A 19,412-nucleotide genomic window follows, 5' to 3' on the forward strand; every position below is an offset into this window, starting at 1 on the left:
GCCATGTTTGGCAATGGCAGATCTCTTTGGATAGTTGCACTCGAAGGCCTTGCAGTGCTCATTGACCTATTATCTTAATGTTCTCCCTGTCTCCAATATATTCTGTCCCACAAACACAGGGAACCCTGAAAACCACCCCTGCCCGGTCATTCCTGGCAGGTCTTTCCTGGTCTTTCAACATATTATATGTATGTATTATATGTGTTATATGTATGTTTTATACAGTGCATTCAGAAAGTATTCAGACCCCTTCACTTTTTCACATTTTGTTATGTTGCAGCCTTATGCTGAAATCGTTTAAATTCATTTTTTCCCCTCATCAATCTACACTCAATACCCCATAATGACAAAAAACAGGATTTTCGGAAGTTTTGCAAATTTATTAAAAAGAAAAAACTGAAATATCACGTTGACATAAGTATTCATACCGTTTGCTATAACACTTGAAATTTAGCTCAGGTGGCTCCCATTTCTCTTGATCATCTTTGAGATGTTTCTACAACTTGTTTGGAGTCCACCTGTGGTAAATTCAATTGATTGGACATGATTTGGAAAGGCACACACCTGTCTATATAAGGTCTCACAGCTGACAATGCATATCAGAGCAAAAACCAAGCCATGAGGTCGAAGGAACTGCCTGCAGAGCTCAGAGACAGGATTGTGTTGAGGCACAGATCTGGGGAACCCGACAAAAAATTTTCTGCTGCATTGAAGGTTCCCAAGAGCACAGTGGCCTCCATAATTCTTAAATGGAAGAAGTTTGGAACAACCAGGACTCTTCCAAGAGCTGGCCGCCCGGCCAAACTGAGCAATCGGGGGAGAAGGGCCTTGGTAAGAGAGGTGACCAATAACCCGATGGTCACTCTGGCTCCAGAGATCCTGTGTGGACATGGGAGAAACTTCCAGAAGGACAACCATCACTGCAACACTCCACCGATGTGGGCTTTATGGCAGAGTGGCCAGGTGGAAGCCAAAAAGTTCAGTCTTGGTTTCATCTGACCACAGAATCTTGTTTCTCACAGTGAGATCCTTTAGGTGCTTTTTTTCAAACTCCAAGCGGGCTTTCATGTGTCTTTCACTGAGGAGAGGCTTCCATCTGGCCACTCTGCCATAAAGCCCAGATCGGTGGAGTGTTGCAGTGATGGTTGTCCTTCTGGAAGTTTCTCCCATCTCCCCACAGGATCTCTGGAGCTCAGCCAGAGTGACCATCGGGTTCTTGGTCACCTCTCTTACCAAGGCCCTTCTCCCCCGATTTCTCAGTTTGGCCGGGCGGCCAGCTCTCGGAGGAGTCATAGTTGTTCCAAACTTCTTCCATTTAAGAATTATCGAGGCCACTGTGGTCTTGGGAACCTTCAATGCAGCAGAGATTTTTTTTGTGGGCTTCCCCATATCTGTGCCTCGACACACTCCTGTCTCTGAGCTCTGCAGGCAGTTCCTTCGACCTCATGGCTGGGTTTTTGCTCTGATATGCGTTGTCAGCTGTGAGACCTTATATAGACAGGTGTGTGCCTTTCCAAATCATGTCCAATCAATTGAACTTACCACAGGTGGACTCCAATCAAGGTGTCTAAACATCTCAAAGATGATCAAGAGAAATGGGAGGCACCTGATCTAAATTTCAAGTGTCATAGCAAAGGGTATGAATACTTATGTCAATGTGATATTTCGGTTTTTTCTTTTTAATAAAGTTGCAAAACTTTCTAAAATCATGTTTTCTCTTTGTCATTATGGGGTATTGAGTGTAGATTGATGAGGGAAAAAAATGAATTTGAACGATTTCAGCATAAGGCTGCAACATAACAAAATGTGAAAAAAGTGAAAGGGTCAGAATACTTTCTGAATGCACTGTACATATGTATTATATGTGTACGTATATGTACATATTTATATGGGTTGTGTGATTGTTGGAGTTTCCTTTGGGTGTTGCGCACACGTGGGTGTGGTATTTGGGATCCGGTGTTGTTATTTGTTGCTCACCTTATCCAGCTGTTTGCACCGTCCAGTTTTTTTTTCCATTTATATCAGAGGTGTGTATTCTGTGGGTATTTCCTCAGTCTTCCCAGTTAGACCACCCTTTCGGCTCTTTGCATGCCTTGCTTCCAGTATCAATCTGTCGTTTGTTGGACGTCGTATCTAGGACACAGGTCCCATGAAAGTCAAATTTGTGGCCAGATGGAAGGCAATGACGTGCTATGGCTGACTTTGTCACATTTCCCAGCCTAACTGCTCTATCATGTTCATCTAGCCTTTGTTACAAATTTCTTCCAGTTTCACTGATATATAATTGGTCACAGTCTTTGCATAACGAATGGTAAACTACTCCTGATTTGTCACAAGGTGATATTGTGTCCTTTCGTTTTGAAATCACTTTGTCGGTTGGTGTGTCGAGGCTTGTAGGCTACACCAATCCGTGCGCAGCAAAGTATTCTGCCAATGCTTTCGGAAAGGCCCGGGTAGTACGGCAGTACACAATGGCCAAGCCAGTCTGGCTTTTTCTGTTCTGTCTGTTTTGGTTATTTCAGGGTAAGGAGTATCCCTTTGCTAACCCAATTTTTGAGCACGACGACTCAAACTGGTATGATTTATTTAATTGCATCGACTTTCGAAGATGACACTGCCCAAGTCCGAGTTGCCAAGGCCTGTGCTACACAATGTTTGTGGGAGATTGGGTTGCAAGAATTAAAATACAGTAATATGCTGGTTTGAAGTGGGTTCCTGGAGACCAATGTCTTGACGTAGCCTTCAGGCTTACGGTGAACCTCCACATCCAAAAGACCAATTTCCTTTCTTTTCCCATTTCAATTATAAAGCTAATGCTGGAGAATACCTGGCCATGTTGCCCAAGTAGGTGGTCTACCGTGTCTTCATGCACAACGACGAAAGTGTCATGCGCATACCTGTCCGGGTGTCATGGGAGCCAATTCTCATGGAACTCAAATATATTTCATTCAAGTTTCCCCATTACCAAATAAATTAGCCACAACAGCAGAGATTGGTGAACCCATAGCTGTGCCAAATATTTGTTGACAGTGTGTACCATCACAGATGAAGGTCTTGCAATTTAGACATTTCCAGCGGGTTGACAACATCCTCAGGTGTTAATTGGCTGTTCTGATAAGCCATTTTTCCATCGTTCCAATGTTTCAACCGATTGATCATGACACTCACCGCCAGGTTTACTGGGATATTGGTGAAGAGAGAAACCACATTAAAATTAATCATCATCTCATCTTCTTGGATTCTAACCTCCCTATCCTTTGAACAAATTCAATACTGTTCATGACTGTTTTATCAGACTTCCCCACAAGTCTGCCAATGACGCCTGCTAGGAAACCCGAGTCGGTAAGATGGAGCATTAGCAAAGGACACAATAGGTCTCAGAAGGACATTCTCTTTGTGGATCTTGGGAAGACCACATGGTCTGGATGTTGAAGCATTGCTGCTGCAGTGAAGCCAATTGTAGTCTTGGTTGACCAGCTTGTCTGTTCCTTTTAGCATGGACAACCTTGTGTTTAAGGACTGTGTTGTTCGGAGTTGGGTCATCAGGTAATTTTGGTACGTTTTACCATTTTCCAGTCGTGATATGATTTTACCATTTATTTTTTTCTGCACATGAACAAACCCAAACCTAATCTCTCGGTGCCAGAGCTGAAGATATGAAGAGTCTGAAAAACAGAAAAGACTTTACATTTGCACCAGCATACAAGGGAAGTGGCAGTAATGGATAAGGAGTCGTACATTGGAAAATGATATCACTACTGGAGGATGTTAAAACGTACCACAAATCACCTTATGACTCAACTCCGAAGCAACAACGGTCCTTAAACACAAGGTTTTCCATGCTAAAACGAGCAGGCAGGCTGGGCAACCAAGACTACTGTACAATTCGCTTCACTGCAGCAATGGTTTAGCACTCAGACTGTGTGGTCTTCCCATGATTCACAAAGAGAATGTCCCTCTGAGACCCATTGGGTCCTTTGGTAATGCTCCATCTCACCGACTGTCGGGTTTCTTAGCACGTATCATTGGCAGACTTGTGGGAAAGCCGGATAAAACAGTCAAGAACAGTGGTAAATTTGTTAAAAGGATAAGAGAGGTTAGAATCCAAGAAGATGAGACGAAGGTGTCGTTTGATGTGGTAACACTCCTCACCAATATCCCAGTCGATCTGGCGGTGAGTGTCACACTCAATTGGTTGCAGTCTTCTAACAATTAAAAAATGTCTTGCAGAACAGCCAATTAACCCCTGAGGATGTTGCCAGTCTGCCAGAGATGTGTCTAAATAGCACGACCTTCATCTATGATGGTACACACTATCGACAAATATGTGGCACAGTTATGGGTTCACCGATCTCTGCTGTTTGTGGATAATTTGGTAATGGAGGAGCTTGAACAAAATATATTTGAGTCCCATGAAATTTGGCTCCCATGATACTTGAACAGGTACCTACTTCGGACATGGTAGACCACCGAGTTGGGCAACTTGGCTGGGTATTCCCCAGTATTAGCTTTACAATTGAAATGGAAAAAGAATGCAAATTGGCCTTTTTGGATGTGGAGGTTAACCATAAGCCTGATGGCTATCGAAAGACATCGGTCTACAGGAAACCAACTCACACCAGCAGATGACTGCGCTTTAATGCCTGCAACCCAATCTCCCACAAACGCAATGTAGTACAGGCCTTGTCAGCTCAGGCATGGACTGTGTCATCTTTCAAGGCTGATGTAATTAAAGAAATCAGATCAGTTGGAGGAGTCCTGCTCAAAAATGGGTATCGCAAAAGGATACCCCCTACCCTTAAATAACAGAAGGAGCCAGACACGTTTGACCACTGTGTATTGCAGTACTACCCGGACCTTTGATTCTGAATGGATTGGCAAGCTAGTATGCAGGGCACGGATTGGTGTAGCCTACAAGCCTCTACACACCATCTGCAATGTCATTTCAAAACTAAAGGACACAATATCACCTTGTGACAAATCAGGAGTTGTTTACCATTCGTCATGCAAAGACTGTGACCGATTATATATTAGTGAAACTGGAAGAAATTAGAAACAAAGGCTAGATGAACATGATAGAGCACTTTGGATGGGAAAGGTGACACAGTCAGCCATAGCACGTCTTTGCCTGCAATCTGGCCACAAATTTGACTTTGATGGGACCCGTGTCCGAGACACGACGTCCAACAAATGACACAAATTGATGCTGGAAGCATGGCATGTAAAGAGCCGAAAGGGTGGTATAGCTGTGGAGACTGAGGAAATACCCACATAATACATACCTCATACAAATGGCAAAAACTGGATGGTGCAAACAGATGGATAATGTGAGCAACAAACAACACCCGATCCCAAATACCACACCCACGTGTGTGCAACACCCAACGGAAACTCCAGCAATGACACAACCCATAACTCATCACATCCAACCAGGACACAAAACCAGCCATGTTGGTGCCCCGGAAACAAACAAAAAACAACAACGACAACAAGCGCACATGCTCCCGCACACACATCATCTCCAGATCACGTGTAAGTAATAACAATACAGAACAGAGCAGCCCATCAATGATGTGCTTTGACATTTTTGCTTGAGGTTTGCAATAAATCAATAAAAACTCCTCCATCTGATCTCGAGCACCGGCACTTGTCCGAAAGGGGTTACATTTTGAAGTAGAACACTCGGTAGAGCGCATACCATCACAAGGCTGTACAGTTTGTTTTGTATCCCACTGATCGGCCAGATCTGGATCCGGACATGAACCAAAATCTAATTGGCTTGGTATTGTCATCGAACCAACTCATCCACCTAGTTTTGTCATAATTCGTCCACATCCTTTTCAAATGCTATATATCATTTTTAGCCCCATCTCTCAATGTGTAGAATGACTTTAAAATTTCAAAAATTCTCATATCCTGATCCGGATTCTGACCTTCATCAAAATCGAATCGATGTGTTCTTGTCACACACCCAACCTGTCCACCAAGTTTCATTTGAATCTGTCCATAACTTTTTGAGATATCGTGCATATATATCGGTTTTAGCCCAATCACTCAATGGTGAGGAATCACTTAAAATTCTTTGATCCTGATCCGGATTCAAATCTTCGCCAAAATTGATGAATTATTCGTGGTCACAAACCTAAGCTGATCACCAAGTTTCGTCTACACCCATCCACAACTTTTTGAAACATACTGTTCATAATACAAACAGGTAGACAAACTGATAGGGGTGAAAACATAACCTCCATCCACCTTCCATGGCTTGGTGTTGGCTTAACCTGGTGATATATATATATGTATATATATATATATATATATATACCTGGTGATATATATATATGTATATATATATATATATATATATATATATATATATATATATATATATATATATATATATATATGAATGATCGTTTTAAGGCCATTTTCCCCGCTAGAGCGGGGGTTAGCCTTGCGGGCCCCATGACAATCATGGTTTCCTGTTTGAGGCAATGTTTTTATGGCTGGATGCCCTTCCTGACGCCAACCCTTGGTCACGCTCTTACAATGCGCAGGGATACGGTGTACCTATTCTAAATCGGGGTACACACCGTGATCATTCATCCCAGCAAGCTGGTACTCAATTTGCCGACATCGGAAGAATGACAGGCTGAGTCAACCCCCCTGGCGTTAATTCAGTGATCGACTGGGATTCGAACCCAGGATCCTAGGATCCCAAGCCGGCACACCCTAACCGCTAAGCCAACACCAGGCTATCAATATATATATGCCGAAAGGGTGGTATAGCTGTGGATATATATATATATATATATATATATATATATATATACACACACACACACACACACACACACACACACACACACACACACACACACAGACTTGGCATATAATATGGAATATTTTTTTGTGGGGGTGAACTTACTTTTCAAGATGACTTCGAACCAAAAGTTCATTGGAATTATGTTGAAATTATTCTAGATTTTGTTTATGTGACCTTTAAAAGAAACAAAAACCACATTTGACATTTCGAAGCAAATAAATTGATCCTTGAAAGTGATGTAAACTGATATCGAACTCAATTCATGGACAGTACTGTGTTAAACTTCTGTACGTTTTCCAGGAGTATCTGTTTATTTTGCACATTAGCCAAAAAAAATTTCAACAAAAAAAAAAGTTAAATTACGACTGGGATTACGGACAGTAAAATTACAGTTCAGTACTTCGTGTAACCCCCACGAGCATTCAGGAGAGCATGTACACGTGGAGGCATGCTGTTCACGAGATTTGCCAAGGTTTGGACAGGAATCGCTTGCCATGCAGTGACAATAGCCTGCTGCAATTCATGCACAGAGGTGAGCTGCTGGTCCAAGTTGTCGATTTGACGCGTTAATTCTGCCCACAAGTTCTCTATCGGATTAATATCCGGGGACATGGCAGGCCACTCCATATGCTCACCATGGTCAGCAAGAAAATGTTGGATCATGCGAGCACGATGAGGCCGTGCATTTTCATCTTGGAAGACAAAGTTTCCTCGAAAGGCTGCACGAGCAAATGGAAGCAATGTTTCTTCCAGAATGACCCTGTACTTGAACTGGTTCAGGTTTCCATGCAGAACAACCAGGTCAGTTTTGCCCCCTGCATGAAAAGCAGCCCAAACGGTCACCCCACCACCTCCAGCTTGGACTCTTGGCACAAAACAATCTTCGTTGTGGGCTTCATGCACCTGTCTGCGCACTCAGACGCGGCCATCTTGACGATAGACCAGAAATCTAGACTCATCACTGAAGGTCACGTGATTCCAGTGTCCTGGCTGCCATTGACGGTGCTCTATGTCCCACTGCAATCGGCGCTGGCTGTGTTGTCTGATCAGGCGTGGCTTTCTCAGGGGACGCCTGCCACGATAGCCTGCTTGAACCAGTCGTTGGTTGACGAGCCTTCTGGATACAGGCACATTTGTCAGTTGCTGCAACTCAGCCCTAAGCTGATTAGCTGACTTGGTACGGCCATTGCAGACTACCTGGTGCAGCTGGCGATCATCTCTCCTTGTGGTTCTGCGTGGATGTCCTGTCCTCGGTATTGGAGTAGGGACACCCCTCTGAGCATTTCGTTTCAGAATCTTTGACACCTGACCTTGAGTGATGCCATACTGCCGAGCAATAGCACGCTGTTTCATGCCAGAATTTCGTAAAGCCACCACTCCATGACAAACAGCATTGTCCAGTTGATGGACCATCTCCAGAGGAAGCGGCTATAACTTTTGTAGACGTGCAGCAGTTGTTTTCCACTAATACAGAACGCAACAACCCTTATATACCCGATTATGAAGCCAATCATCAAATGTACCTGTCCTTACATTTTGTCACGCCACCTGTGATATAATCCTGTTATTGACTTCTTGCTGCGAAAGACAATCAGTGACATGGTTCTTTCAACAAAGACATCACCGAAGGGTAAAATAAACTCACCAGATTGATATACTGAGTTCAGAAAGTAAACCCAAGTCAAGAAAAAAAAAAATTCCATATTAAATGCCAAGTCTGTGTGTATATATATATATATATATATATATATATATATATATATATATATATATATATATATATATATATATATATACATATATTATATATATATATATATGTGTATATATATGTATATATATACAATTATACATATATATACAGACTTGGCATTTAATATGGAATATATTTTTTTCTTGACTTGGGTTTACTTTCTGAACTCAGTATATCAATCTGGTGAGTTTCTTTTACGCTTCGGTGATTTCTTTGTTAAAAGAACCATGTCACTGATTGTCTTTCGCAGCAAGAAGTCAATAACAGGATAATATCACAGCTGGCGTGACAAAATGTAAGGACAGGTACATTTGACGATTGGCTTCACAATCGTGTATATAAGGGTTGTTGCGTTCTGTATTAGTGGAAAACAACTGCTGCACGTCTACAAAAGTTATTGCTGCTTCCTCTGGAGATGGTCCGTCAACTCGACAATGCTGTTTGTCATGGAGTGGTGGCTTTACGAAATTCTGGCATGAAACAGCGTGCTATTGCTCGGGAGTATGGCATCACTCCAGGTCAGGTGTCAAAGATCCTGAAACGAAATGCTCAAAGGGGTGTCTCTACTCCAATACCGAGGCCAGGACGTCCCCGCAGAACCACAAGGAGAGATGATCGCCAGCTGCACCGGTTAGTCTGCAATGGCCGTACCAAGTCAGCTAATCGGCTTCGGGCTGAGTGGCAGCAACTGACAAATGTGCCTGTATCCAGAAGGCCAGTCAACCAACGACTGGTTCAAGCAGGCTATCGTGCCAGGCATCCCCTGAGAAAGCCACGCCTGACCAGACAACACCGCCAGCGTCGATTGCAGTGGGCCAGAGAGCACCATCAATGGCAGCCAGGACACTGGAATCACGTGACCTTCAGTGACGAGTCTAGATTTCTGGTCTATCGTCAAGATGGCCGCAACCGAGTGCACAGACAAGTGCATGAAGCCTACAACGAAGATTATATTGTGCCAAGAGTCCAAGCTGGAGGTGGTGGGGTGACCGTTTGGGCTGCTTTTCATGCAGGGGGCAAAACTGACCTGGTTGTTCTGAATGGAAACCTGAACCAGTTCAAGTACAGGGCCATTCTGGAAGAAACATTGCTTCCATTTGCTCGTGCAGCCTTTCGAGGAAACTTTGTCTTCCAGGATGACAATGCACGGCCTCATCGTGCTCGCATGATCCAACATTTTCTTGCTGACCATCGTGTCAAGCATATGGAGTGGCCTGCCATGTCCCCGGATATGAATCCGATAGAGAACTTGTGGGCAGAATTAACGCGTCAAATCGACAACTTGGACCAGCAGCCGACCTCTGTGCATGAATTGCAGCAGGCTATTTTCACTGCATGGCAAGCGATTCCTGTCCAAACCTTGGCAAATCTCGTGAACAGCATGCCTCGACGTGTACGTGCTTTCCTGAATGCTCGTGGGGGTTATACGAAGTACTGAACTGTAATTTTACTGTCCGTAATCCCAGTCATAATTTAACTTTTGTTTTTGTTGAAAAAAAAAATTTGGCTAATGTGCAAAATAAAGAGATACCTCTGGAAAACGTACAGAAGTTTAACACAGTACTGTCCGTGAATTGAGTTCGATATCAGTTTCCATCACTTTCAAGGATCAATTTATTTACTTCAAAATGTCAAATGTGGTTTTTGTTTCTTTTAATGGTCACATTAACAAAATCTAGAATAATTTCAACATAATTCTTATGAACTTTTGGTTCTAAGTCATCTTGAAAAGTAAGTTCATCCCCACAAAAAAAATATTCCATATTAAATGCCAAGTCTGTATATATTTATATATATATATATATATATATATATATATATATATATATATATATATATATATATATATATATATATATATATAACTGTAAGAAATAGTAGAAACTCCAAAGTACGAGCAGGGCGTCTCATTTGTATTGAATATATAATCGTTAGATTAAATAAGACGCGGACGTAGCTTCAGGACGTCGATCTTTAATTGTCGACCAAGCTTTCGACCAACAAAAGTCTTCTTCTGAGTCAGCCCCAAGTTCAACGGAAGTGCTTCCGTTGAACTTGGGGCTGACTCAGAAGAAGACCTTTGTTGGTCGAAAGCTTGGTCGACAATTAAAGATCGACGTCCTGAAGCTACGTCCGCGTCTTATTTAATCTAACGATTATATATATATATATATATATATATATATATATATATATATATATATATATATATATATATATGTATATATATATATATATATATATATATATATATATATATATATATATATATATATGTATATATATATATATATATGTATATATATATATATATATATATATGTATATATATATATATATCTATATATATATATATATATATATGTATGTATATATATATATATATATATATATATATGTATGTATATATATATATATATATATATATATATATATATATATACGTATATATATATATATATATATCTTATACATCATAAATATCACATATATATCATATATATACATATTATATATATATATATATATATATATATATATATATATATATATATATATCACTTATTTAATAAGTTATTATGTGCACATATAGCCTTATGTTGGCTAAGCGGTTAGGGTGCTGGCTTGGGATCCTAGGATCCTGAGTTTGCATCCCGGTCAATTGCTGAATTAACGCCACGGGGGTTGACTCAGCCTGTTATCCTTCCGAGGTCGGCAAATTGAGTACCAGCTTGCTCGGATGAATGATCCCAATGTGTACCCCAACTTAGAATAGGTACACCATATCCCTGCGCATCTTAAGAGGTGACTTCGGGTTGGCGTCATGAAGGGCATCCGGCCATAATAACATTGCCTCAAAAAGGGAACCATGAGGTCATGGGGCCCGCAAGGCTAACTTCTGCTCTAGTGGGAAAAATGGCCTTAAAACGATCATTCATTCATTCATTTTCACATCTTTCAAATCTATATGCCCACTTTCGTACACTCAGCCCCTCTGAGTTTATGTACATTTTGAAAAGTAAAACCGCATTGAAGACTGGACAGGTTACGTTTTCATTCCAAGGATAATTGTCATGATTAATATTTAAACCTTTTAATTGAAAAAAAACAAAACTGTTCTTTTGTCAGCGTTTTGTATGTACTGTATACTGTCTTGATGTCCAGGTGTGTTTCAGTTACCAAGCAGCTAACTAGCCCTTGCCATGCCATTCTTTCCCTCTCAACAGTTTTGAATGAAGTGCTTGCTTGAGTGCTTAATCCACTTGGCAAGCACTCTACAAGCAGCTTGGTAATCGCTGCCTTCTCCTCTGAGCTCCGCTGTCTCTCGATAGCAAGTCTCCCACATTCAAAGTGATGCAGGCCTTTGCAGCCAACGTTATATCAAGCTGACCTGTTTGTGGCCTGATGTTCCCAGGTGACAACTAGAATGGCACAAGACTTGAGTGTGGAGTTAAGGACGTTCTTTCAGTGCTTTATTTGTCCACCACGTGACCATTTACCAAATTTAAGTTGTCCATAGAAAAGCGCTCTTGGGATCCTATGGTCTTCTATGCGTGTGAGGAGTCCTGACCAGCAAAGCTTGGCTTGCATCAGGAAATACTCAATTCCTTGGATACGTCAACGGTGTTAGTTTTTTTGTCTTGCCAGGTGATACCAAGAATCTTATGAAGGTATCACCTATGGAATTGATCAAGGCATTTGATATGGCGACAATACGGTGTCAAATATTCGCATCCACACAGAAATGTCAATAACACAACGGCATGATAGACACTGATCTTTGTGTCCTCTCTGATCAGTCTCCTTCCCAGCAAGGAGGAGACTGATCAGAGAGGCCACCAAGAGGACAATGGCAACTTTGAAAAAGCAACAGGCCTTTATGGCAAAGACTGGTCACTGTGTGCGTGTGACAGCAATATCACAAGCACGCCACAAGTCTGGCCTGTACGGTAGGGTGGCAAGAAGGAAGCATTAGTCAAAAAATGCCCACCTTGAATCCCATTTGAGGCATGCAGAAAACACTGGAGATTCTGAAGCCATGTGGAAACAAGTTTTGTGGTCTGACGAAACCAAGATGGAACTTTTTGACCAAAATGCATATCAACAAGCACATCACCCAAAGAACACCATCCCTACTGTGAAACATGGTGGTGGCAGCATCATGTTATGGGGATGTTTCTCATCAGCAGGGACTGGAGCACTTGTCAGGATAGAAGGGAAATGGATGGAGCAAAATACAGAAAAATCCTAGAGGGAAACCTGCTGCCCTCTGCAAGAAAGTTGAAATTGGGATGGAAGTTCACCTTTCAGCATGACTATAACCTGAAGCACATAGCCAAAGCTACACTGGAGTGGCTAAGGAACAAAAAGATAAATGTCCTTCAGTGGCCCAGTCAGAGCCCCAACCTAAATCCAATCGAAAATCTGTGGCATGACTTGAAGATTGCTGTCCATCAACGCTCCTCATGCAACTTGACTGAGTTTGAACAGTTTTGTACAGAAGAATGGACAAAGATTGCTCAATTAAGGTGTGCAAAGTTGGCAGAGACCTATCCCAACAGACTCACAGCTGTAATTGCTGTCAAAGGTGCTTCCACCAAGTATTAACTCGGGGGTGGGGGGAGTGAACACTGATCCAACCAATAATCTAGTTTTGGATTTTTAATATATATATATGAAATTTGTAGAATTTGTTTTTCACTTTGAAGTTGTGGGTTACGATGTGTAAATAAAGGTGAAAAAAGTATGATTTAATGCATTTTAATTCCAGGTAATAAGGCAACAGAACGTGAAAAATTTGATAGCAGATGTAGACTTTCTATAGGCACTGTACCACTTGCAATGCCAATAGCAGTCATCATATAAATATCAATAATAATAAATATTAATAACAATAAATATTTATTATTATTAAATAATACAACCTGGTGTTGGCTTAGCGGTTAGGGTGCTGGCTTGGGATCCTAGGATCCTGGGTTCGCATCCCGCTCGATCGCTGAGGGGGGGGTTGGGGCTCAGGGGGGGTTGACTCAGCCTGTCATCCTTCCGAGGTCGGCAAATTGAGTACCAGCTTGCTGGGATGAATGACCCCGGTGTGTACCCGGATTTAGAATAGGTACACCGTATCCCTGCGCATCGAAGAGCGTGACCAAGGGTTGGCGTCAGGAAGGGCATCCAGCCATAAAAAACATTGCCTCCAACAGGGAACCATGATTGTCATGGGGCCCGCAAGGCTAACCCCCGCTCTAGCGGGGAAAATGGCCTTAAAACGATCATTCATTTTTCATTCATATTAATAACAATAAATATCAATAACTAGCCAATAATAATTTCATAAAGCATCTGCTTGGAAGTCAGCCATCACCACATAACATTAACAAGGTGAAAAAACCAATTGCCTTAATTACAGACATAATTACAAAGCAAGGTCATCAAATCCATCATTGATTGCAGTTGTCATCAAATCTTCCATTAATCCAATGGCCTAATCTCACATCATCAATTTGGATTCAGACCACTGTACCTTGGACATGCCGCCCAACAATGGCTGGAGGTCCTGAATGTCAGACGTGAGATGAGGGCCATCTATCCAGACATATCTCGAGCATTTGATACAGTCTCACATCCCTCCTTGCTCTCCAAACTCTTTCCCTGTGGCACCCAAGGTCAAATCCACACATGGCTTATTGTCTTCCTCTACTATCATAGCCAACGAATATCTCTCAAATAAAACCTCATCTCCTCTTCCTGTCAAGGCTGGAGTGCCACAAGGCAGTATGCTGAGCCCCTTCCTATTCCTAATCTTCATCAATGATCTATCGGACTCGAAAGAAAATCCTTTTTATCTCTATGCTGATGAGTCCACCCTCTTTTGTAGCATCCCTCATCCTTCATATTGGCAGGCAGCAGCCTCTTTCCTCCCTGCAGACCTTCACAAAATCTCAAGCTGGTCAAACACTTTGAATATGTCTTTCAATCCTGAAAAATCGCACGCTCTCACTCTGAAAGAACCGTCTGATGAACCCTCCCATCTACTTTCTTAACATCCATCTTGAAGTTCAGTCACTCAAACGGTTTGGCCTCACTATCAGCCATGATCTTTCTTGCGCAAACCATATTTCTAATTTGGCCTCCAAAATCAGTCACCGACAGGGCGTTCTCCATTGTGCAAAATCCTTACTCACCAAAATCCTCACCCTACCAAATTAAACAAAGGAAAATGTATTATTGTTCGTATTATTAGGAATGAACAAAAGGCTTATCTTGTGTACCTTTTCTTGGTTGCTTTATGCAGCTTTCTTTGGTGAGAAGAGCAGTGGATAAATTGTAAAGATTCTATCTGCATGGGGATAATTGATTCCGTGAGAGCCGATTGGTTGTTCCCTCCAATTATGGGTGAGATGTGATTGGGTTTTGATATGTATATGTTGACTATTATAGTCATTGCACATGGTGCATTTTTGGCAGCCTCGGTTGTCTGCTTTTCTCGTTTCTGTCTACACTGTCGCTGATTACTCGCCAATAAGTGATGATACTGGTCGGTTGGCTGATGGGAGTTTATAGTCTTGGTATTCTCATGCATGTGCTACTTGTGAATGTCCACTGCTAAAGAGGAACAGCAAAGGGCTTATCTTGTGTACCATATCTCAATTATCTTGTCAGACTCTGTAAATGTCGGTTACCCTTTATTTATATGAAGTAATTTTTCTGCATTTAACTACATGGTGTGTATAGCATTTTAACGAAGACTGTTTTGTTTGCATGCATCAACGACCAACAAATATTGCACAATTGCTGATAAATCAAAAAATGTGGAATTGGAATGTATCACAATGAAATCAAACTCTTCAATTTTAGCTCTTGCCATGTTATGTCAGCAGTTACTATCATATATAATCAATCATTTATTGGTTGAAAATGTTTTCTACATATGTTTATATTTACATTGAAATGGTAACAATAGTGTCTTTTTATTTTTGCAGGAGACCTACTGAATGAAACAAAAGCAAAGGTATTATTAGTATTCAGTAATGAAGCAGAGTTTCTGCCCCTTGCATTAGAAGCTGTGCGACGTAACGTGACAGGGAAGATTTGGTTGGCAACAGAAACCTGGGTCACATCATCAACACTTAGCTCACCCGAATATGCTCCCTCTTTTAAAGGTTCAATTGGCCTTGCATTGCGCCGGGGGGAAATTCCTGGACTAGAAGAGTTTCTTTTGAAAATACGTCCTGGAAAAAAATTGCAGGATATGTCACCAGTTTCAAGTAACGTTAGGTTACATAAGCGAGATTTGAATGACCCTGGAAAAAGCATCACAAGACAAGCACTGCTACGATTTCAGCGTGAAGTGAGAGAAGATAGGAACATTCGATCATCAAATTCCACAACAGATACAGTTACAGCAACAAGTTCAGCAACCACCAACACGACCAACAGTGAATACACAGACATGAATAATTCATCTGCTACAGACTCGGGAATTTCGACAACTGTATCATCGGGTGATTTGTCGACAAGCTTGGGATTTTTGACGTCTGCAGTTACAACTGCTTTGTCTACTTCAAATCCTTCAGATGCACTTGATCGTGATGACAGTTCTCTTGATGCCTTTGTTAAAAGACTGTGGGAAATAACCTTTAACTGCACATGGCATCAAGGTAAATATAAGAAGTGTTTGGGAAATGAAACCTTGGAAGGGGTCAACACTCCTTTTACAGATGTTTTAGATATGCGGGTTACTTACAACACACACATGGCTGTGCTATCAGTTGCACATGCGATGCATGACCTGCAACAATGCACAGACGAAGAGGGCCCTTTTATCAATAATACTTGTGCGGATATCATGGACTTTGCACCATGGCAGGTAATATGCATTCACAAATACATGCAAGTAACAGTAGCTATTGAAGAGTGTATATTAGAGGCCATTGCTTAAAACAATTTCTAATTATGCTTATGAACTGTTGTGCATTTCAAGTTTGGGTGTTTGTTTGATTTTAGTTGCTTAACTTTCATGCATTCCTGAAATGCATGATAGAAAGAGTTGAAAGCTGGATGTTGTACTTGCGGTAAAAACAAAAATCATATTGAGGGGGGAGGGAGGGGTGGGGTGGATGCTATACATTTGCAAAGGCTTAATGTGAATTTTATTTGGTTGAAACTACTAAGTGAGAACCCTGTGTCCCTGCATGTGCAGCATGGCATGGGATTTTGAGACCTTCTATATATAACACATGCAAAAAAAGTTAAACTATTACCCTCTGGTGCTCAGCCTGGTGGAGGAAGAAGATGAAGAAAAATAAAAGAAGTGGCCAATTATGCATTGCACAGTGAAAATAGCAAATATTTTGGCCTTCACATTGTTCCTCATACAATTAGACCCGTTTGTTTTTAAGCGGTGAAGCCGCTTCAATATTTAGCTATGTCCTTCCTTCCATCCGTCCATCAAAAATGAAGAAGAAGAACCTTTCTTACCCACCGTGTTTAATTATGAAAGGTTCTAAAGTTGTCATCATCTGGAATCCTGTAACTTGCATGGATTGCACAAATATTGCCAAACTGCACTGCTTCCTTTTTTTCTTCAAACTTTTATCATACCCCTCCAGAGCACAACTCATCTACGTTTACCTCTACTCTCCTATATTCCCTCCCTCCCTCCTTTACTCAGGTTTAGCTCACCTGGAACGAAGTTCAGGGGAGCTTATGCGATGGCAGTCTGTCCGTCCATAAACACTTGAAACTTCTTCTCCGAAACCGCTGATGGGATTGTGACAAAATTTGGCACAAAATATATTTGCTAATGTTGTGACAAAAGTTTGTTCACGGCATTTTAAAAAATTCGGTCTAAGGGGGTTTACCGGGGGTCAAAGTGGGTTCAGGTTTCACCCCCCAAAATAGGAATTTGCTTTTTCCTGTGAAACTAAACACACTATTTCGATGAAACTTGACCACAACCTTCACCACCCGTGATGTGCCAAAGTTTGTTCACGACATTTAAAAAATATCTTCCCCTTTGGGGGTCTACGGGTGGTTTGCCCCCCAAAATAGGTATTTGATTTCTTCTCAGAATCTACAAACGCAATTCCGTTGAAACTTCACCACAACCTTCACCACCTGTGCTGTACCAAAGTTTGTTCACGGCCTTTAAAAAATCGGGGTCTAAAGTGGTCGATGGGGGGGCTTGCCTCCCAAAATAGGTATTTGCTTTTTTAGCTCACCTGGAACGAAGTTCAGGGGAGCTGATGCGATGGCATGTCGTACGTCCGTCAGTCCGTAAACACTTGAAACTTCTTCTCCGAAACCGCTGATGGGATGGCGACCAAATTTGGCAAAAATTTTATTTGTTGTGTTGTGACTAAAGTTTGTTCACGGCATAAAAAAAAAATCAGAGTCTAAGGGAGTCTACGGGGGGTCAAAGTGCATCCAGGTTTAACCCCCCAAGATAGGTATTTTTTTTGTTTGTTTGTTTAAAGTCTTATGATTATGTTAGTATGATTCTATATGCTGCGCTGTCTTCTAGCAATCATTGAAATTGGTTTAAAATACCTTCAGTCAGTGCAGTATACTGTTTGTTGTACCAGTTGAGTGCTAGGAGTATTGCCCCTATGTTTTTATATCCTAACTTTGCTGCTTTCCTCATCCCTAAATCTATGCAAGAAGCAATCAATGAATTATATGAATGAGATAATGTACAACAATTCCATGGCATAACAATGTTTTGTTACTTTTAAATTTGCGAGCATAGAATAAGGATTTTTAAAATATATGTGTGCTTTTATTTTAAAATAAAATGGTGGCTGTGTTAATGAACGCTTGGGATGAATAGGTTTGTATAATATTTCGAATGTCACACATGTTATGGCGATGGCCACGAAGAGGAGGAAGGAGAAATCTGAAAACGAACAATTCAAGGTTGTATGTTGGTAATGGAGATGGCATTGTGTACATAAATAAATAAATAATTGAAGGTAAAAATACAGACCAGTGGACCAAAAAGTAGAAACACCAACAAAATGTCATTTAGTAAGGTGCTGGACTACCACATGCATCCAGGACTGTATGAATACACTGTGGCATGGAATTCAAAAAGAGTCTGGAACTGCTTTGCAGGAATATGGCACCATTCTTCCACAAGAAAGTGTAATGTCTACTCCAATTCATGTTGGTTTGACGGAAGCAGAAACCGCTTTCTTAGGCGTCTCTCCAGACAGTCCCATGGATGCTCAATGGGATTGAGGTCCAGTGATTTGTAGGACCTTGAAAGAGGGGAAACTTTGTCTTCATGCTCTACAAGGCACCCAGTGACAACACATGCTCTTTGGGCTGGACCATTGGCATCCTGAAAGACACTCCTCCCATATATGTGTGTGTGTGTGTGTATGTATATATATATATATATATATATATATATATATATATATATATATATATATATATATATATATATATATATATATTGTTACGGTTCTACGCCGCCCTTCTTCCCCTTACCAAGGGGGGATTAATCCCCTTGTTCTTTCTAGGCTTGGCGGGACCGAGGCTTGATACGTCCCTTCCGGACCCACGCAGAGTAGGGTCTCGGGACCAATTCTCGCTCGTACCTAATTTCCTGCGCCGCCCTGAAAGCGAGGAAGCAAGCCTCGCACGAGCCATGTGTGGTTTGAGTACGCCGCGCGGATTGAGTACCACGTGGTCCGTGCAGTCTTAGTTAGTGGAACCCGATTTGAGCGGTTCTATTTGTACTACGCTTAGCCAATGAAGAAACCACAGGAATGATTGAATGGAAGAAAGGAAGAACACAGGTTTAATTATTCCCACACATATGTA

At 41.4% G+C, this 19,412-nt stretch overlaps 1 protein-coding gene across 1 annotated transcript in view; it reads left to right on the plus strand.

The window, feature by feature from the left end:
- Nucleotides 1-19,412, plus strand: part of LOC137424168 (extracellular calcium-sensing receptor-like) — a 79,845-nt gene that overhangs the window by 42,363 nt on the left and 18,070 nt on the right. Inside the window, exon 4 of the mRNA XM_068111632.2 lies at nt 15,563-16,449. Coding sequence (XP_067967733.1) covers nt 15,563-16,449 — 887 coding nt within the window. The remainder of the gene's footprint in view (nt 1-15,562; nt 16,450-19,412) is intronic.

Source organism: Myxine glutinosa, chromosome 3 (genome assembly GCF_964187855.1).
Source record: "Myxine glutinosa chromosome 3, kmMyxGlut1.1, whole genome shotgun sequence".
NCBI classification, from domain to species: domain Eukaryota; kingdom Metazoa; phylum Chordata; class Myxini; order Myxiniformes; family Myxinidae; genus Myxine; species Myxine glutinosa.